The 21,901-nt window shown below is 52.1% G+C and overlaps 1 protein-coding gene across 1 annotated transcript in view; it reads right to left on the bottom strand.

Moving 5' to 3' along the window:
• Positions 1 to 1,441: 1,441 nt before the first annotated feature.
• Positions 1,442 to 21,901, bottom strand: part of POFUT2 (protein O-fucosyltransferase 2) — a 21,189-nt gene continuing 729 nt past the window's right edge. The window contains exons 2-9 of the mRNA XM_004384791.2: positions 20,183 to 20,433; positions 18,202 to 18,346; positions 17,237 to 17,347; positions 8,363 to 8,429; positions 6,118 to 6,243; positions 4,829 to 5,009; positions 4,448 to 4,571; positions 1,442 to 1,595 (exon numbers count right to left, since the gene is read on the bottom strand). Coding sequence (XP_004384848.1) covers positions 1,442 to 1,595; positions 4,448 to 4,571; positions 4,829 to 5,009; positions 6,118 to 6,243; positions 8,363 to 8,429; positions 17,237 to 17,347; positions 18,202 to 18,346; positions 20,183 to 20,433 — 1,159 coding nt within the window. The remainder of the gene's footprint in view (positions 1,596 to 4,447; positions 4,572 to 4,828; positions 5,010 to 6,117; positions 6,244 to 8,362; positions 8,430 to 17,236; positions 17,348 to 18,201; positions 18,347 to 20,182; positions 20,434 to 21,901) is intronic.

Here is a 21,901-nt window from a genome sequence, read left to right as displayed (position 1 = left end):
CGACAAAGACGTTTTAAAAGCTTTGGGGGGAAAAGGCAAGGAGCACTGCACGCAGGGCCCTAGAGCCTGCAGGCGGTGACCAAGGACAGCATCTGGGTTCCAGAAGGTTCTGCAGACCCTGTTCTCTCGTTCTCACCGTCCACCAAGAACAGGTTTGGATTCCAGAAGACTCTGCAGACCCCCCATTCTCCTTGCTATCCCTTGTCTGTCACCCGTCAGGTCCAGGACCTGATGGGCTGTGTCAAGGTGCCACTGGCAGAGGTGGGAAGTGGCTTCCAGTCCGGGTAGCAGAGTGCCAGCCGGCATCACTGACAGTGACACGCTGTGGTGGGAAGTGACGGTGGGGTGGCCGGGTTAAGAAGGGAAGGGCCATAGCGTTTGGGGGTGGTGCAAGGGGCGCCATCAATGACATCCACCCGAGTCTGGACAGCGCCTGCCCACACGGCCGAGTCTGTGTCAGCGTGCTCCTCAAGGCAGCAGCGCTGAAGCACCTGGAAAGGGCGTCTTCACACGTGGAACAGAGTCTGACTAGCAGGCAGCTTTCTGAGAAGCCCCTGGAAGCTGGTGTGTGCTGCTGCTCGCTCTTTTCAGGAGCAACACAGGTGGTCCCTACACCCAGCACTGCACTCTGTCTTACAGCCCTTCTGTGGGTGTGCCGAGGTGGGTGTGTGCAGGGTGACAGGAGGCCACAGCCACGGGAGCAGCTGCGGCATAGGTGTGAATGCATGGAGCAGCTTGCACCCTGAAGACAGCTCCCGAGGTGCCCTTCTCCCTGAAGACCGTGTGTGGAACATTCCAGCACTCCCGACATCTGGGGAGAGGAGACTACATGCTCCCCACGTTCCAGGGTCCCTCAGAGCCTCCATCCGGCCTGGCTTTGTCTCCCACAGGGAAACAACTCACACATGGCCCACAATGGGAGGAAAAGCGAGGGTGGGAGTGAGGAAGATTCTTTGGTCGCCACTGTAGAAATGTAAAATCATCCCTTGTACAGACCCAAAGGACAAGTCTGTCACGTCAGCCAGGATGGCAGAGCACTCACCCGGCCCCTCGGCGTCATCTGTGACTCGCTCGGAATAAGCAGGAGACGGGGACAGATAGCCCGCCAAAACCGAGGCTACCAAAGACACTGCACTTTCTCATCATCACAGCACAGGTTCCGCTTCACAGATCCTGACTGGACACGCAGCCGAAGTCCCCGGAAGGCACCAATGCCAGCAGACACTGCCAGGTGAGACCCAGCCGCAGCTGCTGCACACACCATGGCCCCAGGTTCCACCGTGCACTGCTCCGAGTGTGACCTCTCCTGGGCCTGAGACCCGGGATGGATGGTCAGTCTGCCCCACTCCCTAATAGCTGGGCAGGCAGAGAACCCCTCACGATGATGAAGGGTGTCCCCAGAGGGACCACGGCATGGGCCCGGGGAGAGCGTGGCACCACTTCAGTACACGATCTCCCAGTGGGTGGGCTGCTCGCATGCTTTCTCTTGGTCCCCACAGAATCTGTTATACGTTGTCTTGGGGTCCAACCCCAGGATTTCTCTTTCCTCATGAATCCGGAAGGAAAATGTTGAGACAGAGGTGCCGATAAAAAACCTGCGGAGTAACATAAGAGGATGAGCGGCGTTACACGGAACCAGCAAATCACACACACAACTCCAGAGACTCATGTAGTTGCTGTCCCTGTAATCCCGCGGCCCCACCTCCACGGGGCCTCTGTGGTTCTTTCCACACAATGCCCAGCATACAACAAAAATGAGCAGACACGTGAACAGGTTCCAGAAGCTAAGCACGCCGCAAGCTGGATAGATGCACACATTAAACTGTTAAAAAAGACTAGGAAAAACTGTTAAAAGCACACAGAGGACAAAAGACACATTCCCTTCAGAAGGGCAGTGCTGGCTGCTTTTAGAATTGCCATCTAAGAGTTGATGTCTTTCATCAGTTTGGGCAGCTCCTGGACATTACCTCTTCATCAATTGTTTCTGCCCCAACTGTTTTTATTTCTTTTCCTTCAGAGATCTCAATTATACATGTTAGATTGTTGGACCGTGTCCCACTTGTCTCCTATGCTCTGTTCTGTTTTTCCATCTTTTTAAAAAAATTTTTATGCTTCAGTTTGGAGATTTTCAATTGGCCTGACTTACAGTTCACCAATCATGTTGTCTCCAAAAAGTTCTTAATTCCAGATACTGTATATATGTCAACTTGATTCTTTTCAATCGATTCTAATTCTCTGATGGAGTTCTGTATCTTTTATTGCTATTTTGACATATTAAACACTGTTATTTTAAAGTCCTTATATGCTAACTCTAATACTTGGATCATCTGGGGGTCTGCTTGTATGATTTCTTCCCTCTCTTAACTATAGTCACATTTCTTGTCTCTTCATATACCTAGAAATTTTTTTATTATATGCTGGACACATGATGAATGCTAGGAATGGTCTGTTTCTTGATCTGGATCCTGTCATAAGAAACCCAAATTCCATTTTTTGATGCCTCCGCATCTCTCTTCTTCCAGCCTCTGATTAAACATTACTTATTTCAAAACAGCAGGACTGCTTGCCTTCCTAATCAACTCACACCACACGTTCCTCCCCTGCCAGCTCTCCCTATCCCCACCCACACATTACATCTGTGAATCCAGGTAAGGACCCCCTCTCCTTCCTGCTAAATTCACATCCCAAGATCCCCAGTTTCCCGCTGCCTGCTTTAAATTAGTCAACAGTGCCTAGGCCCATGAAATAAAGCGTACACCCCACCCCTTAGACCCTATTAAAGGCTAAGCCCAGGTCCCTTCACACTCTGATTCTCCCCTTCTTCAGCACCCGTGTGAACTCTGTGTGTGGCCCTCAAGTGTGCTCCCCTCCAGCATCTGTGAGTAATAACCGTCATTTCTTCATTTTGGTTGTTGCAAGTTAAAGCGCAGCTTTGTATCGGAAGAAACTCTCACTTAATACCCAAAGGTGGTCTCACCAGCTGACCCCCTGGGTGGCAGTGTTAATACCCACAGGTGGTCTCACCAGCTGACCCCCTGGGTGGCAGTGTGTGTCCTCTTACATCGGGCTCTCATTTACCTATTCATATTTGTCTAATATTAACACAGCTACGAGGTACAGAAGTGTGTCTATCCACTTCGTGGAAACCTATTGAACTGTATGCTTCTTAATTTCTGCACTTTTCTGTATGTATATTACACTTCAATGAAAATGTTAACATAAAGTAAAAGACAGGTGGACTAACCCCTAGCAGGTCAAGAAATGATCAGATGTGTGCCTCTGAATGAACTCCTTTAACCTCTTATTAAGCGAAAAACAAACAATTCAAAGAGGAGAACTGAATGACTAACAAGCAAATGAAGAGATGCTCAAACCTACTAGGAGACTGAGAAATGAAAATTACAATGAGATCCCAGTTTCTACCCCAGCTGGCAACAATCAGGGAGCTGGGTGATACTGAACCCCAGCTTTGGCGTGAGGAAACACGAGGCCTGGCTCACAGGTGGACCGCGCTGGAGTCCAATCTGCCAGTGTTTTATGAAATCAATTATGTGACCGCCCCAGGACCCAGCTCCCCTTTCCTGCCTACACAACCCAGAGAAGCTTGCTCCGAGGTGCCTAAAAGGACACGCACAAGGATGTCACTGCAGCATGGCTGGTCGAGGTGGAGAGTCGGAGGCAACCTTGGTTTCTATATCACCAAAGGTCCCAATGTGTGAATGGTGCTGGACGGATCAATGAACTAGAGTGTGTACCACACGGACAGAGCTTCAAGCACAGGGTTGAGTGAGAAAAAGAAGAGAATGATAACCTCACAACAGTGTCAGTCACACACGTTCCACACGCACACACAGCGATGGGGTGTCTGGAAATCCTGAAAACAGAGGGAAAGTAAATTACACTAGTGGTATTTCCCATTTTGCTCAACGTGCTCTGACCTGAACTCGACCCGGGTCCTCTGTACAGAGACCCAGACTCACTCCCGCCCGGCTGTGCTTTCCCTGTGAACAATCCCATAGAAATGCTGAAAGAAGGCCCAATGCTTCCCACCCTGTAGGATGCTCCGCATGAAGTCTTCAACGACACAGTGATACATAATTCATCAGGGACAGAGGCAGGAGACCAGGCGGCTATAGAGAGGCAGCAGACAGGAGCAGGTGTGGGGAATGAGGGAAAAATAAGACAGGATAAAAGGTGAGGGGCTCTGGAGGAAGCCATGTGGACAGCCTGCCATGAGCACCTCTGCAAGTGAGACCAAGAGAGTCCAACGAGACACGGACACCAGCCCGAGGGAGCACCTCCACACAACGAGGACGCAAATGCGGGGTGGCGACCAAGCGCAGACACACAGACGAGCCCCAGCTTTGATGACTACGTAGCTTGAGCTCTTAGGAACCTTTGAAAAACAAGCCCACACGCTCCCTGCAGGCCCAGACACGAGCGGCACCTGGCGTGGGAGCAGATCCACTGGTCAATGATGGCGACGCCCCCATCTTTGTAGAGCTCCAGCTCCTCCCATGTGGGCTCGAACCTCACCATTTCAGGCAGAAGTTTCTTCAGATCTTCATATTCTGCGAAGTACAAGGAGAGGCCTGTGAGGCAGAATCCACAAGGCAAACAAACAGGCACACTCTTCTATGTGGGAACGCTTCAGGAAGAGGCCAGAAAGGCGAAGAGACAGCCAAAGACGGAGCCCGTGGACCGGGCAGCGATGAGCAAAGAACAAAGTTCAGCTCTACCCTCCCGGGAACTGCACGTGGAGAGCATTATGATGTATGCTTAGCGGGGTCATAGAGACCAGTACAAGCCAAAGGTCACAACTCCATACCCTTCCTCACAGCATCGGTGGCCACAAACACCTTCTCGAGGTGGTGGATCTTCATGAGGCTGCGGATCTTCTTCACAGCTCCTTCCAGACTGGGCACATCCTCTCTGTGCCCCCAGATAAAGTCTTTCCTTCTCAGGTGAACGCCGAGGTAGGGACCCCCCAGCGAAGAACCCAGCTTGACCTAGCAAAGGACAACCGGGACACGCTAAAGCAGAATACAGTGGCTGTGTTAGCATCTGCTGTGGCATGGGGCCTGGGATGGATGGAGCACTGTGGGAGAGGGAGGCATCTGCTAGGCGTGGAGGGTATGCTCGGAACACAGGGCAGGGGTGGTCCTCAGGACTCAGGGGGGTCTGAGGTCGCGGGGGCATGGGCACTTCCACCTGGTGGCCTCCAGGGCTGCATCTAAGGGATTCCTCTGGGTGGAATCGGGGGGGAACTGGATGTCTGTGTAAGACCATAAAGTGATTAGTTACCACAAACCCTTTAATCTGAGTGGAATACAAATAGTAAATGAAAAACTTAAACAAAAAATACAAATTGGATAAAAGAAAAACCTTCTATTTAATGCTTCCCTTTCTAGTAAAGACCATCCAGCCGACCTAATAACTACCACCTGAAAAACGTCCTTCCATTCGCAAACAGCCCAGACGTCCCACAGACAAACGGCTATGAAACGTTTGCTGCTAAAAATGACAATAAAAGAGATCATTAAAAGAACTACATACTGATGTTGAAAATAATGTCAATTTTAAGAAATAAAATGTATTTGTTGACACACATTATAGGTAAAGCCAATGTTCTGGGAAAAAAGATGGCGCCAGAACAAACTGGCAGGAGCGGTGCTGTGGGTGAGCTGGGGAGTCTAGCTTGTTCTCCTCCAATGCTCACACCCTGTGACGGGGCAGTAGACGTGACTCTGTCACCTCCTCTTACTGTTTATTTTCAGATTTCTCATCTCATTTTCTTCTAAACACAACCTTTCGAGGTTGCTGGGACATGTAACAACTCCCCCATTTTAGTGGAGAGAAAGCTGTGCCGAGTCCCCTGAGGTCCCACGGAGGCCAGGGGACCTGGGGGTCCAGGAGGTGTATGGGACCTGGAGCTCGCACCGTCTCAGGCTCTGGCTCACCCTAACCCTGGGGACCCACGTCCTGTGAGGGGACGGAAGTGCCCATGATGGAGACAAACACAGTCTTTGCTGTGACTTGCGCAAACTAAGGGTGAGTTACTGTGCCTCCACAGCCATCCTCGCCACCCCCTCTCATTAAAAGAAGGTGGGAGGCTACCTTCATCTTGGTCCAGTCCTCCTGGAAGGGGATCCTGTCGGCTTCGTCGGTGGAGTTGAGGTGGTGGCGCCTAAACTCGTCCCCGACCGCCCTCAGGTGCTTGGCGAACACCATGCTCCGCCGGGTCTGCAGGGCCGAGAAGAGAGCTGCTGGGCCTGCCAGGGGGGTGCCAGAGCATGCACCGGGGTCAGGGCACACCCCCAGCTGTCAGCAGGTGCTCCACACGCTGGCCCGCCAGTCCCAGGAGCTGCCACTCTGCACCACACCCCGCCCTCCTGCTACCAGCCCCTCCGCCGCTGGTCAACAGTCACGGTAAGAAGCAAAGCTGTCTCACCGAACACTGTCTTACAGAAACACCAACGACAACCACCTAGTGTCAGTGGAGAGTCCCGTCGTGAGCAGGGTCATAAGACCAGTTCATGGAATTACGTCCATCGTGGTTACAATTAAGTTATCATTAGTTGATCGTAACAAAGTACAATTAGGAGAAGGTTATTAATACCCCCTATCCTGGTATTGGAGCCCTGGTGGCGCACTGGTTAAGAGCTCGGCTGCTAACCAAGAGGTCGGCAGTTCAAATCTACCTGGCGCTCCTTGGAAACCCTATGGGGCAATTCTACTCTGTCTTATAGGGTTGCCATGAGTCAGAACTGACTCGACGGCAAGGCGTTTGGTTTGGTTCTCTGGGTCCCAGTATCAGCCTTTGGGGGGTGGGAGGAGCTCCAGCTGAGGGAGGGACGTAGCCCTGACCAGACTGCACCGAGGGCCACATGGACAAGGGCTGAGGAGAGTCACTGTCCCCAGCTGACGGCGGTGGGAGGATGCACTAATAACCGCATGACTGAGGGCACGATAATGATGATGACGCCAGACACCCGACGGGCTGGGCACGGCCGAGGTGCTGGCCCTGCATTAGGACAGCCCCCTGACAGGGGCTGTTACCAGTGCAGGTCGTGTGCCCAGAGCAGGGGTCTCACTTGGGAGCCTGTGGGAGGTTGGGCAGCTGGCCAGCGCCCCAGAGCGGTCGGCAGAGGGGACTCGAAACCCATCTCTTCCTGCCCCCTGGACCCACGGCCTCTGAGTCCCAGGGTGGGATAAGTACCAAGCTGCAGCACACAACCGTGACAGGCAGTCACTTACCCTGTGGTCAGTGGGCCCCCGCTGACCACATTCACACTAAATTTGGTGAGGGGTGTGCAACACAAGGCCTCCTTCTTCTTGAAAGCAAAATACCGTGTTGTTTTCCAAAAATCTAGCTACTACAAACAGGCCAGGAGCTTAACGCTGTACTGGGCAGGTGAAAAAGATGTCACATGCCTGATAGCTGGGCCACTGACAGAGGAGCTGCCCAGAGCCGAGTCCACAAGGGCAGGAGGTGCCTCAAAGAACTGTCTTCCTAGCACCAAGGGTGCCCTGAGAGTGACAGGGGTCTGGAGGGTGCCTCCACCCAAGGCCTCTGGTGGGAACAGGGGATGGACACACGCTCTGGCCGCACCTTTCTACTTTGGCTTCCCCCAACTCATAATGCTAACTTTTACTCAGTCAGTGCTCCTATTCTTGCCAAATGAATTAGACTGAACTGTACAGCGTCCCACCGCGGCAAAGAAGACACCCCTTCCCAGCCCAGATGTCCAAGCTGGATGCTGCAGCCGACAGCAAATGTCCGCAGGCGCTGCTGCTACCACAGGGTGAGAACACCCCCCCGGCCTGACCTCTATGTCCATCTTTTCATGGCAGCCGCCACAGCAGCACTGTCATCCGGAGCTGGTATTTCCCCATTAAAGTGGAAATCAAGTCCAATACTAAGGACTCACTACAGAAAATATTCCTACAGTTTAAATCGAAAGACAGATAAGCAAAAAGAGTGCTCTCTTCTAGCTCTGGAGGAGTCACTAACAAAAGAGACTCTTCAGACACAGGAAGAACAACCAGGATGCGCTCTCACCCAGGGCCTGGCCACCACACCCAGGTGAGGGACGGTGCATACGGGTCGGGGCCTGGTGGCTCAGGGACGCCCAAGGACTGGCCCCCTGCCCAGGGGCAGAGGAGATACTGCAGTGTCTTTGCTGCTGCGCAGTGGCTGAAATTCACAGTAAGCTGTGAATGGTCCCGACCCGTTACTTCTAAGAACCATATGTTTTTAGTCAGCAAAAAGGAGTTTTTGATGGTTTTTAGTTTTTTTTAGAACTAACCCAACAAGTTCCAGTGACATGAACTGAGCAACAGCCCGTTAGGAAATACTCACGTCCCAATACCCTCTCCCTCCGTAATGGTCGTGGAGCAGGTTCTCAGCTCTGTCCAACATCACAGACCTGTTTATACACAAAAGGAAAACAAGGCATTTACTTTAAAACAGTTATCTCACACTCTCCAGAAAGCACACAGCGGGAGAGCCCTGGGGCAGGGAATAACCAGGACTACTTCTGAGAGCAGTACTGGGCTTTTTGGGCCACCAGAGTGCATTTGGACCAATTATTGCTCAGACTCTAAAAAACACTTGCCTGGCCTTCCACAGGGTGCCTCTGAGAGTGGAGTTTGAATCCCTAATCAATTCTAAACTCTGAACCAGGTGTCACCAAACTCACTTCTGACTATGTCCTAAAAAGGAAAACATGCACAACTAAAAAAAAAAAGACCCTGCAGTAAATCAGTAAGACACCACAATAAACAGAGCTCAGACCAGGAATGCAAAGATGGTTCGATACCACAACACCCATTACTAACTCATTACCAGGTAAAGGGGCAGAGCCATGGGCACCACAAGGCATAGAAGTCAGGATCTGTTCCAATGGAAACCATCGCCGCAGTCAGAAGGGGAAGACCCATTGCCATCGAGTCAACGCCGACTCATAGCGACCCTGAAGGACAGAGTAGAGCTGCTCATAGGGTTTCCAAGGCGTAAATCTTTACAGAAGCAGACTGCCACATCTTTATCCTGCTGAGCGGCTGGTGGGTTCAAACCGCCGACCCTTCGGTTAGCACTCTGAACCACTGTGCCACCAGGGCCCCTTCAGACAGGGAAGAGGTGTTCCTTATTCCGACTGTGCATCTCAGCCTGAAGGCTGGCACCTGGTTTAACAGTGAACCCTCAACTCCCCCCCTGCAAAGTGCGCAACAAGAGCAGGTGCCCATCACCAGAGGAGCCACCCCAGAAACAGACCCGGGTCCACTCAGGCTGGGTGACACGGTGGTGATAAATGGGAGAAAGGCACTGTGCACACCCTGCGCTGGGGTCCAGGGGCTCTTGCCCTCACTCCTACCACAAACTACATCTCAGATGACTCAAAGAGGTAGTTGTGGAAAGCGGACACTATCGAAACAGACCATGAAAGAATGTTTGACAATACTGGGACGGTGCAGGTTGGAGCAGAAAACTCCAGAAACCTTTACAATAGACTAAGAAATTTGATTACATAAAAATTAGAAATGTCAGCAGAGAAAAAACTGGCAAAACATACGTCTTAGTTATCTAGTGCTGCTATAACAGAAATACCACAAGCAGATGGCTTTAACAAACAGAAGTTTATTCTCTCACGGTCTAGGAAGCTAGAAGTCTAAATTCTGGGTGCCAGCTTTAGGGGACGGCCTCCTCTTTCTGTGGGTTCTGGGGCAAGGTCCTTGTCATCAATCTTCTACTGGCCTAGGAGTTTCTCAGCGCAGGGATCCCGGGTCCAAAGGATGTGCTCCGCTCCTGATTCTTCTTTCTTGGTGATATGAGGTCCCTCTCCTCTCTGCTAGCTTCTCTCTTTTATATCTCAAGAGACTGACTCAAGATACAACCTTATCCTGTACATTGACTTCTGCCTCGTTAACATAACTGCCTCGTTAACATCACAGAGGATAGGATTTACAACACACAGGATAAATACATCAGATCACAAAATGGAGGACAACCACAAAATACTGGAATCATGGCCTAGCCAAGTTGACACACATTTCTGGGGGACATGATTCAATCCATAACAAAAAATAAATAGGTGCTCCACAGAAATCAAAGAAATACAAATGAACAGACCAGAGTCTCCACCTTTCACTGTACAGATTTTCAGGGACTGGAGCAGTCTGTGGTGCACCCACCGCCAAGGTGTGGGGACCACCCTGCGTCACCGTGTGGGGTGATCCCAACTAAGCCGTGCACATCCTGGACCCGTGGTTCCTGTTCTGGGTGCAGGCCCACGTTTTTACTCCCCACATCTGTGCAAAGACTTCTCTACAAGAATGTTGCCTATCTGTAATGACAAACATCTGGACCCCACTGAAGGTCTACCCACATCGGTGGGCTCAATCAAACCACTTTACACCCATGTATACGAGAGGTGGCTGCAAAAGAACGAGGGGATCTCTGTGCGAGGATAATGACCCCCAAGATCCAGGGGTAAGTGGGGAAAAGCCAAAAACCGTGTGAGAACACACATGTGGCGTGGCCCATTTGTGTTTGAAAAAGGGAGATGGCACACATCAACGACTGATGTGAGAATATTTCTGGACGAAACAGGAGTAGAGGTAGTCCCTTACTTATGACAGGGTTCCGTTCCAAAGACTCCGTCCTAAGTCGGTTCTGAGGTAAGTTGAATACCTCATTTTTTTTTTAGTTTTCATCATTATTGCCTTCGATTATCAGTATCTTTATAAATCCGATCTTTATTTGTCTTCAGGGGTTGGAAACATACAACTAAGGATGATAACAGCAAATTACGCACTGCAACGTTGTACGTAGTAGTATGTATTACTAACGATAAGATGTTAAAAAAAAAAAAAGCACAGTTGTAAGAGCACCTCGTCGTCACTTGAATACGTCATAAGTCGGGGACCACCTATTACTGGATACAGTGACTGTCTCGGGGGGTGGTAAGAGAAGAAACTAAGTTTTGGTTTTATTATAAAACTAATGACACATGCAGACATGTACACAAAATCACATGTACAGTTAAACAGTTTATAAAATGAACACTTGCACATCCCCACCCGGGGGGAGAAGCGACCCTTCCCACACCTGGTCCCACACCTGCCCTCTCCCACAGGTACCCACGGTCAGGACTTTCCCGGGAATCCCTCCTTACATCTCCACCTCAACACACTGGTGCCTCAACACCAGTTCTGCTTGTTTCTGAACTTTATATAAATGGACCTGTCTGTATTTAGATTTTGCATTTCTTATTCTTCATTCTATCTGTATGATTTATCTTTGCTGCATGTAGCAGCAGTCTGCTCTCTTCTTTGCTGAGTAACGTCTTGGTTGAATATACAATGATCCGTTTCATCCACCGATGCGGGATATGTGGGTTTTCTGGGCTGGGAAGGTGAGCGTAATGCCTTGGTGAACACATGTCTGGGTGCACAGAGGGGCGCGGGGAGGACCGGATGTGATGGTCACTGGATGAGGCCAAACGCTCTCCCTGGCAGTTTCCAGATACGCCGTCCCTGCCGACACCGCCTTCTGACAGTGTCCAGTGCTCCGGTGGCCATGGGGCTGGGCATCCCCTCGGTGTCGTGGCTGGCTGTGTTCCCTCCTATCCTGTGCCCGGTGCGTTGGCTACTCGCTTCACCACAGGTGGCTTGCCCTCTGTTCCCTGACTTGTAGGAGTTTCTCGTGTGTTCTGGCCAGTCTTCCTCGATTATATGGGCTGCAGATACCCCTCCCTCTCTGTGGGTTGTCTTCTTACTTTTTTATGGTGTCTTCTGACGATCAGAAGTCCTTACTGTTAACGTAATTACATTTATTGGTCTTTTTTTTGTTGGCCAGTGCTCTGCACATCTTGGTTAAGAACACTCACCCTACCCAAGCACACAGTTTCGTCTTTCACAAGAGGACTTTAATCCATCCGGAAGTGAGGTTTTGTGTGGTGATGGGGCCAGCTTCACCCTTCCCCACCTGCCCAAGATGTCCTCTCCCCGCTGCTCCCTAGCGAGATGGCTCCTCCAGCAGGGACCCTCTGGGCATGGGTCTCTCTACAGCTCCCTCCAGTTGCCAGCCCCGTTCTGTCCCCCTGGCCCCGCCAGTCCTTACAGTCTTGTACACGGAATACCTGGCAGGGTCCGTCCTCGCCCCTAACTCTTTTTCCAGAGCGCCGTGGCTCTTCTGGGTGCTCTGCACGGCCACAGGACATTTTAGGATCAGCTCCTCAAGTTCTTCACTGTCATACAAAACACCTGCTGCCATCTGATTAGGGCTGCACTGGACTCGTAAGTGAATCTGGGGACATGGTACATCACTCCACTGAGGGTTCCACTAAAGTCTCTCAAAATTTCTCTTTTGAATTTAATTAGATTTGTAGCTAAATATTTGATATTTTATGCCCTTGTAAAATAATATCTTTCTTAAATTTTAGTTTTTTTTATTATGGTATAGAGAAATAGATTTCCAAACATGGATTTTTAAGTATTTTAGAGCAGTTTTAGAGTTACAGACATATCGTGAAGACAGCAGAGTTCGTTCCATATGCTCACACCCAGATTCCTGTTATTAACATCATACATTAGTGTGGTACCTTTGTCACAATTAATGACCCAGTACTTATTCACCATCAGTAAGGTCCACGCTTTATTCAGATTCCCTCGGTTTTCCCCTAACATGCTTTTCTCTCAGGACTCCATCTCAGCACAACACTGGAGTCTGAGGTAAGTCTGGGTCCCACCAGAATGGATGGTGTTGGCTGCAGGGCTTTGTAAGCAGATTGTCCGATGAGTAACCCTGAACTCCTCGTTTGCTGCCAGAGGGCGAACCTTATCAATGACTTCTGTGCATCTGGGACAGCCATGTGGCTTCTCTCCTTCACGTGTTTGATGGCAAACAGCCCTGATAAAACCTCCAACGTTCGTGTAAATGGGCATCTCGGAAGCAGCTTAGCTTGGGCGCCTACGCTATCCTTGTATGTGCTGCTGAGCTCTGCGTGTATATGGATGCTGCTGTCGGCACTGATGGCAGGTGTGAGCAGCCTATGGGGTCCTCTCTTGTATGACCACATCAGGTCTTGTGAACTGAGAGTGATTCCCTCTTATTTTATCCACTTCACCTACACTTCCAAACTTATTGGTATAAAATTGTTCAGAGGAGGTAGGGCCAAGATGGCAGAGTAGTCAGGCGCTTCCGGTGGTCCCTCGTACAACAAAGACCCAAAAAATCAAGTTAATCGATTATATACGACAATCTAGGAGCCCTGAACATCAAAGGCAAAGCTGAGGAACTGGACTGAGTGGCAGGAGGAGGGAGAGATGGTTCAGAAGCAGCAAGGAGTTGCCAGACTTGACCTGGCAGGAGCAAAAGATAAGTACACGCATCTAACCTACTGCACGGATCAAAAAACACCGTTTGGGAAGACCTTCTCTTCCATTTACCTGCTCCCTCTCCGCTCTGTACCAGTCCCGGGCCAGCTTCAATGATTGCCACTTCAATGACTGCTGAGTCCCCTGGGCTGGAAGTAGGACACGTCACATGCCCTAAGCCATTCTCCCAGCCTTGGAGAGGGAACAAATGAACAGGGAAAAAATAATCTGTTGGCTCTCCTAAGCCAGGAACTCAGGGCAGGCACAGCTCCTTTGCCTAGGCACAGGCATAAGGGATCCACGGACTCTGAGTGCCTTTCCCCCTGCATAGACTTGCGTGGGCCCATCTCAACAGCGTAGGCCCTCATTACCGCAGTACAACAGGGTATATACCGGAACTCTAACTTCAACTGTTTCAGTTGTGAAGTAGCAGGTTCTTGACATTTGATACTATTCTGCTCATTAAGCAGGCTCCTCACCTACCCGCATCAGGGGCCTGAGGACTGGTGGCTCCATCCATGCCACCTAGCCACCTGCGACGGGTACAAGAATAAGTGGTGCCACAGACAACAGCATTGGGCTCATAGTCCGGCTGTAAAACCCACCCACCTACATGCTCTAGGGAATAGGGACACACTTTCCTCCCAGACACTCAGGGGCAGCCGTCAGCCCCCTGCCTTGCTCAGCACATGACCCTCTACTGCAGCCAGATACCTCTGTCTACACCAATCACCCCTGCCTGTCTAGGACTGTAGGTGAGAGCCTGCACCATACATTTGGTGACTGACTACCTGGACACCTGAGCTGCATCTATACAAGAAAACTAAACAGACTTCTGGACTCACATACCTAGTAACAGATCTAACCACCTGGTGACAGGACGTTAGCGCTTCAAAGGTGCCAATAATCAAACTAGCTCACATGAGCAGCCTATTTGGGCAAATCAAATAAAACTGTTCACAATGTTGTTTTCTTGCCTGCTCAACGCCTACAGCGCATGGAGTGATTGCTCTGGTTTTCAGGCTAACTGTGGCTTCCTGGGTGTGGCTTCCTGGTTGCTTGTTAAAAGTCTGTAGATTTTATTCACTTTTCCAAAAAAATGTGACTTTTTTTGATCCTTACTATCGAAGTTGTTACTTCATTGATTTCTTCTATTTTTGTCATCACTTCCACTGGTTTACTCTGTAGTTTTCTCTTTTCTAACTTCTGCCATGGATGCTTGGCTCATCACTTTCACACTTCTTCATTTCAAGTGTATCAGTGAAGGCTTCACATTTTTCTCCGAGCGTGGTTTTACCTGTAACCCATGCGTTTTATGTTGTATTTTCGTTATGTCTCATTCAAAATAATTCCTACTCTTCATTATACATCCATGGGTTACTTTGGAGTGCAGGCTGTGCGGGGGTCATGAGAGGAAGCTGGACTTGGACAAGGGCGTGGTCCCTGGACGTGACCTTGGGTGTCTCCTCTGGAGTGGGCTGAGCAGATATGTGGGTCATGGGAGGAAGCTGCGGGGATGCAGTGAGCATCTGTGCATTTGCCCGCCTGGTGCCCCTTGCTCTCCACCTGCTAAGTGACCCTGGCAGTGTTCCTCCTGAGAATGGCCCCCATGTGTGTGCAGCCTCGGTGGGAATGCTGAGTGGCTGCCTCCGGCCCTGGAGTGGCCACACCTTGGGCAACCCTCAGACACCCCTCGAGTCTGGACTTCCTGTGCATGACAGGAGGACTCGTTCCAATGGAGGTGCCAGATGGCTGGCCACTTGTTCTACACTGAGACTCAGGATTTCCTGGTCCTGCCCACCCCAATGGCTGTGCTGACTCTGCTCTCCCCGGGTCTGTTCATGACAAGTCCTGCTGACACGTGCCCCTGTGCTTCTGTGAGCTGGGGTCAAAGGATGTGCTCCCCAAGAGCCCCACCCAAGATCTCAACTCACAGGAGTTGATTTAAAAGGTTTCTAAGTGAACCCTGGGTGGCACAAATGATTAACATACTCAGCTGCTAACTAAAAGTTGGAGATTTGAGTCTACTCTGAGCCATGTCAGAATAACAGAATAAAGGCCTGGCAATCTACTTTACAAAAATCAGCCACTGAAAACCCTACGAAGCACAGTTTCACTCTGACACAAATGGGGTCACTGTGAACTGGAGTCGATTCCACAGCAGCTGGGTTTTTTAAAGTGAATTCCGTCTTTTAAGGGCACAGGGCCTGGGGTGGACTTGGCCACAGACACACTTATAAGTGCACAGGGGCTGGGGTGGAGCTGGTCACAGACACACTTGTAAGTGCACACGGCTGGGGCGGGCCTGGTCACAGACACACTTGTACGTACACAGGGCTGGGGCGGGCCTGGTCACAGACACACTTGTACGTACACACGGCTGGGGTGGACCTGGTCAGACACACTTGGTGCTGATGGTCACCACGCTGGCCTGCCCCATCAAGGCCGAGGGGCCCATGTTTTGTGGCTCCCAGTGGCGTGACTGCCAGATCCACGTGCCCAAAAGCTGAAATCACCCAAGAGGCACTCAGAGACGACAAGAAAACCGGCCGTGTGCTCCTACTTTTCTAAACGTGAAAGTGACTCGCTAAACACAGAGGCTCGTCGGCTGACACCATGCGTGTTCTCACAAAGACCCACCACCCCGACCGCTGCTCTAACACAGTGAGGGTGCTGGAAGGAGGCCAAGCGGGCATCTCTGGGCCTGCATGCGGGGATCTCTGGGCCCCCGTGCGGGGACACCTGAGCTGGCAGCAGCACACAGCTGGGTGAGACCCCCGCTGGCTGCGGAGCTGCACGGAGCCCTCAGGGTGCTGGGCCTCGCTCCCCCATTCCAGGACCCCTCAGGGGGTCTCTCGGGGCTGTCTGGGGAGGCGTGGTCCTGATGTGCCATCACCTGCTTCATAGACTGACAGCCCTACCAGGGCGGCGGGGAGGCCGAGGATGGACAACACAAAGGGGTGCCACCGCAGGGTCGACGTCACCACAGCAACGTCCCTCAGCACGCGCCACTGGCACTCCCCTGGAGGAGCTGGCCACACAGGCCGCCCTCCACTCCCCTGGCGGCATCTGGGCTCCCGCAGCTCAGCCCTCCAGGTGGACGCTGTCTCACCGAGGCTGCCCGCCACCTTGTGGTGAGCGGGGGGACTACACGGCGTGCGGCACTGCAGAGATGGCCCATTTTCCCTCCTGCACTGTGAACAGTCACCGTGGCCACTGCTCACACTCACCACTCCCAAAATAAGGATCGGAACCTGTGAGGGCTCCCACCCCAGCCCCGTCAGCAGCGCTTCTGGAGGACGCCAGCTCAACGGGCACCGCGCTGGCTGCTCTTCAGGGCGATCACTGGCCCCGTGGGAGCTGGGCGTGCAGACTTAATTCCCAGAGCCGCCGCCCTCACCCGACCCTTAGGTGCTCCGGCTTCCATTCGCTCCCTGACACCCTCCTGTCACCCCAGCTGGTGGCTTCAAATCCCCAGAGCCCCGCCCCTACCAGTCTCTGCCTGTTTTGGCCACGCGCTCCCCGCCATGGGTGTACTCTACAACCACCCAGTGAAGGAAATGGGAAAGTGAATCGAATGGTTGCATTACAGAAACACAGCGTCCTGCCCGAGATGCCCCCGTGAGCACAGGGGCTGCGTCTATGGCACACGGAGTGCGAGGGGCCCTGGTGCGCCTCACCCTAATGGGACCCCCTACTGGGCTTTCCTCCCAGGGTGAGGCAGCCTCTTCTTAACCTCGGCCCCAGCTGTCTCCTGGGAAGGAAGCCCCCCACGGGGCGAGTGCGTGCATCACGCAGATGTCCAAGTCCCCGGGGCAGGACGCGGACGCGCTGGGGGGCCAAGCGGGCGGCTCACCAGGCTGACGTGTTCTTCAAAAGAAGTGGCGCCACGATGGACGCCGATCCCTGGACAGACAGACAGGAGACGTTCAAGGCCCTCGTCTCTTCATAGCCCCAAAACCATCCTCTGGAAGATACAAGCCCCCGTGCTTCCTGTCAGTTTGGTCTGTTCTCACAGAGCGGGAAGTAACCTCTGGATTTACACACACACGTGGCTCGACCCTGAGAAGACACAGCTGCTTCTCTTCAGGGAAGCCCACTGATGACCACTGTGGGTAGGGACACTTGCATGAAAATTTTAAAAGAACATCATAGCATCCAATTTGACATGATGAAACCCTGAGGCTTTTCTCAGTCATCCGGGGAACACCGAGAGGGGACAGCAGGGGACAGTCCACAGGGAACCTGGCAGGAATAACACTTCCCACCTGAAGGGCCCCGCAGCTCCAGCGGGCGCTCTGCAGACAGCAGGCTCCCCTACAGAGCTCGTCCATGTTCAGGTTCAGAGTCAAACCATCTGCGCCTTCCCGCGCGGGTGCTGCTGAGGGGCAGCCCGCTCCTGGGGAGCCTGTGACAGTGGAGCTCAGGTGGCCACTGGTGTTTGGGCTGACGAGGCCACCTTTTCAGCAGCTGTGTTCAGATGCATTTGAAAAGGTGGGGAAAAACAGACTGCTCTTAACTGCATCTTTATCAAGGAGCCTCAGACTCTTCATCTGTAGGCTGTGAGGACCACAGGAGGCGTCCTGCTCAGATTTCAGGGCTGGCCGGCCGAGGCCCGCGGTGTGTGCTCTCGCCAGGGCCGTCAGCAGCGTTCCTGAGGACACCCAGGACGTGAGACCCCAGAACACTATGTCATGGTGTCAGCGTGTACTGTGTCCATGTAAGGGAAGTGGCTTCGGGGCGTGGAGGGATCCGAGATGCTCGCGGAGCCCGGCACAGCCGCCCCGGCCCCCGGCCGCCCCCGGCCCACAGCCACGTTACCTGTAGTACTCGTGCTTGTCCTGAGAGTAGAGGAGCTGGTCGAGGCAGGGCCGCTCGTCGATCTTCTCCTCCCAGGTGCCTTCCTTCCAGCCCTCCGCGTAACTCTGCAGGACATAGACCTGGTCGATGAAGGGCCCACCGGACTCTGAAAGAGACCAGGAAAGCGTGACAGGGCAGTTGGAGTCAGAGGGCACATCCGGGGCCTGTCCCCAACTGACACTGGTGCGAGCACGACTTTCAGCAATCGCTTACCACCACCTTACTCCCAATAAGGTCTGGAGGAAGCTTACAGACGCATAAATACCAAAACCCATGCCAGAGAGTCGATTCTGACTCATAGAAACCCTGTAGGACAGAGCAGAACTGCCCTATAGGGTTTCCAAGAAGCGCCCGCCTTTTGGTTAGCAGCCGTAGTTCTTAACCACTGTGCAACCAGGGTTTCCAATGCATAAACAGGACAGAATAAATACCACCATGGCACAGGGTCCCCACAGAGGTTGGTGGGGACCGCCGGGGGTGGGAGGAGCTGGTTGAGTCCTCCAGCCTCCTCCTCCAGCTGCGCCCAAACGCCCTGGCCACTCCCGGGACCCTCCTCTCCCTGAGCCTGCACCCAGCCCCCTTCTCTCTTGTACTGCCCTCCCATGTCCCTAAGGGCTTAGCCCGGTACTCCCGCCCGTCCACAGGCCCCGCACGCTGTCCTCGCCCTCCCCTGCAGCCTCCCGCACTCCCTGGGGCACACAGGGCGCCCCCTCCTCGGGCCCGGCCTGGGCCGCTCCTCTCCAGAGCCTGCTCCAGCCTCCTGGGGCCGCCTCCCCCTCCCTGTGACGCTGTTCAGGCCGCACCTTCTCGGGGGGCCTTCCCGGAACCACAGCTGTCATTTTCAGATGCTGACAAGGACACTTAAAAGGTGAGTCAGGGAAGGATGTCCGGCAAGGGTGCGCTTTACGGATTTCAGACTCTGCTCCTTCAACATCAATGCCGCTCCATCAGTCCCTGCCCACAGAGCTCACCAGGAGGTTTACTCTGACATAAAAACAATTCAAAGTGACGCGATCTCAGGGGCACAGAGAAAGGAAAAGCGAAGATGCATGAACCACATTCCTCAATGGGGAGCAAAGCTTGCTCAGCTTTCCAGGTTGTTGTACTGCGAGAACTCAATAAATATCACACAGTAGCAGCCTGCTTAGAAACTCTGACTCGTTCTTCTTTTCACTGGCTGCCCTTGTGTGTCAGAGTAGAACTCTGCTCCACAGGGCTTTCCATGGCTGATTTTTTAGAAGCAGATTGCTAGGCCTTTCTTCTGAGGCACCTCTGGGTGGACTCAAACCGCCAACCTTCCAGTTAAGCAGCCGAGTGCTTCAGCATCTGCACCACCCAGGGACTCCCATTCTTCATTAAGACCTCTCAAACCTCGCTAGGAAAAAAGCGCCACTTATCTATGTCTTCCAGACAGAGCAACGGTAAGCTCTAAATATCTCTGTGCTAAGGAAATCTTCAATTCCTCTCCTTGAAAAAAATGAAAACAGAGAGATTCGACAGGATTAAATTAAACAACATGTATCTTTACAAACGTCTTCACCAGCGCCGTAGTAAGACACCAGATGGTCAGCCACAGCACGGAATCCTGTTAGGAACAGCTCTTCAGGAAAAACAGCCTCTCTGCCTGCGAAGCCGGGTGCTGTCACAAAAGGGTCCACTGGGCGGCCGCTGCATCCCTACCGCTTTGTCCTCGTTGTAATCCACACTGCCACGTATCTCAGAGATGCGAGCGCCGAGCTCACAAACTTCCCATCTATTTCCCCAGAAGCATTACGTGAAGCTCTCTGGCACAGGAAGGAATATGGAAGCAGCGCCTAAAACGTAGGCACCTGAGCGCGCCTGAGGGGAGAGCGTGGCTGGAGCCTGGGCCCCAGTGAGGCGCAGTCTGGCGTTCACCCCAGGGCAAGACACCTGCTGGCCGCAAGCCTGGCCACAACCTTACCTGCAATGAACTGCTCATACTCGATGACAGGGATGTTTTTATTGAGACTCGGAAGATCAAAGAACTCGGACCACGGGATTCGGATCTGATGGATGTCAGGACTCTGCCAGTGGTAGAGGCGGCCCCATGGGGGCAGGACGAGAACCCACTCCTCGGTCTTCAGCAGAGTCTTCAGCAGGGAGGTGACGCGGATATAGACATCCCTTCGGAGGTTGAAGCCTTCTGGGGGGTTGACGTCATACAGAAGGTACCTGAGCAGGGAGGGTGAATAACAGATCTTCAGTGGCGAGGTCTCTGTGTAGACAACCAGGACGCACGCACAATTCACAGCCTGCCACTTAGATTTCAGATGATTTTAGCAGCTTCTGATTTCTGAAGTGGAGCTAGCTGCCACCCATTTCCCCGTGAGTACGAGCAGCAGACTTCTGAGCATCCGTTTAACAATTCACAATAATTCAAAACTAAGACCAACAGAACCTCGGTGGACTAGAAGCTTAGAATCATTTAGTCCAAACCTCTCCTCCAATGGTTCTCAAACTTTTTGGATCAAGACTCCTTTTACACTCTGAATTACTGAGGACACCCACAAGGCTTTTGTTTATGTGGATTAAATCTATTGATCACTCCTGTATTAAAAATTAAAACTAGGGTTTTAAAAAACATTTAATTCATCTAAAAACTAACCATAATGAACCCATTACGTGTTCGCATAAATAGCATTATCGTGCGAAATGACTATGCTTTTCAAGATGATTAGAAACGTGGCAGTGTTTCACACTGCGCAAATTTCTTTAAGGTCTGGCCAGAGCTGAATTCTTCTATCTGCTTCTGCCCTCAATCTGCTGCCATATCACAGATGATCTGGAAAAAACTCCACAGTATACTTCCGAGACAATGAGAGTGAAAAATGCAAACTATGTCCTAGTATTACTATGAACTTTGAAGAAAAGCCAAGTGATCTGCTTCAGAAAAATCAGCCACTGAGTCACCTCCATGGCAACTGGTACTAGTATTATTACAAAAATGGTTTTGAAGGTCCTGGAGTCCCTGGAAACACTTCAAGAACTGCTGCCCTATCCAAAGTAAGACTCCCCTCTAAAAAACACCCAACCAGGGGCCCTTCAGCTTCTATTAAAAGTTACTATTAACGTCACTCCTGCCTTCTCTGTGTTGCTTTTTTCCCACAGACTTCCCTCACTACAGATGACAGCTATGTTGTAATCCCTGGTTTACCCCTCAAGTCCCCTAAGACTGGGAACACCGAGAGGAAGGGGCCCACCTATCATCTCTACATTCCTGCACCGGAAACAGGGTCTGCTTCGCACCAGGCCCTTAATCAGTAACTGCCAAATGGCACTAATACGTGCTTTTTCTCCCCAAGACTTAACACAACATCCGACATCTACAGGGAGACTGAACCATTCCCTACAAATAAATAAGGCTGGGCTTCCTCCGGAATCATGCCACTCAAACATCTGATTCTGGGTCTCCACAAACCCAGCTCAAAAGTCTAAACAAGGTGCCTGGTCCTGCCTCTTAAGGCTGAGCGTGAAGACGTGCCGGCCGCCCCTCCTGCTGGGCACCGGGAGGCTGCGTCTGCCGAGGGTCCCGGGGGCGGGGGGCGACTCTCGCTCGTGACCGCAGGCCGGGCATCGTCCGTGGGGCTGAGAAGGTGGCGGGGGAGATGGAGGCCGCGGACGCTCCCCCACCGCCCCCTCC

This window comes from Trichechus manatus, unplaced genomic scaffold, assembly GCF_000243295.1.
Source record: "Trichechus manatus latirostris isolate Lorelei unplaced genomic scaffold, TriManLat1.0 scaffold00128, whole genome shotgun sequence".
In the NCBI taxonomy this organism is placed as follows: Eukaryota; Metazoa; Chordata; class Mammalia; order Sirenia; family Trichechidae; genus Trichechus; species Trichechus manatus.
The sequence above is the reverse complement of the archived record's forward strand: the minus strand, read 5'-3'. Positions and strand labels throughout refer to the sequence as shown.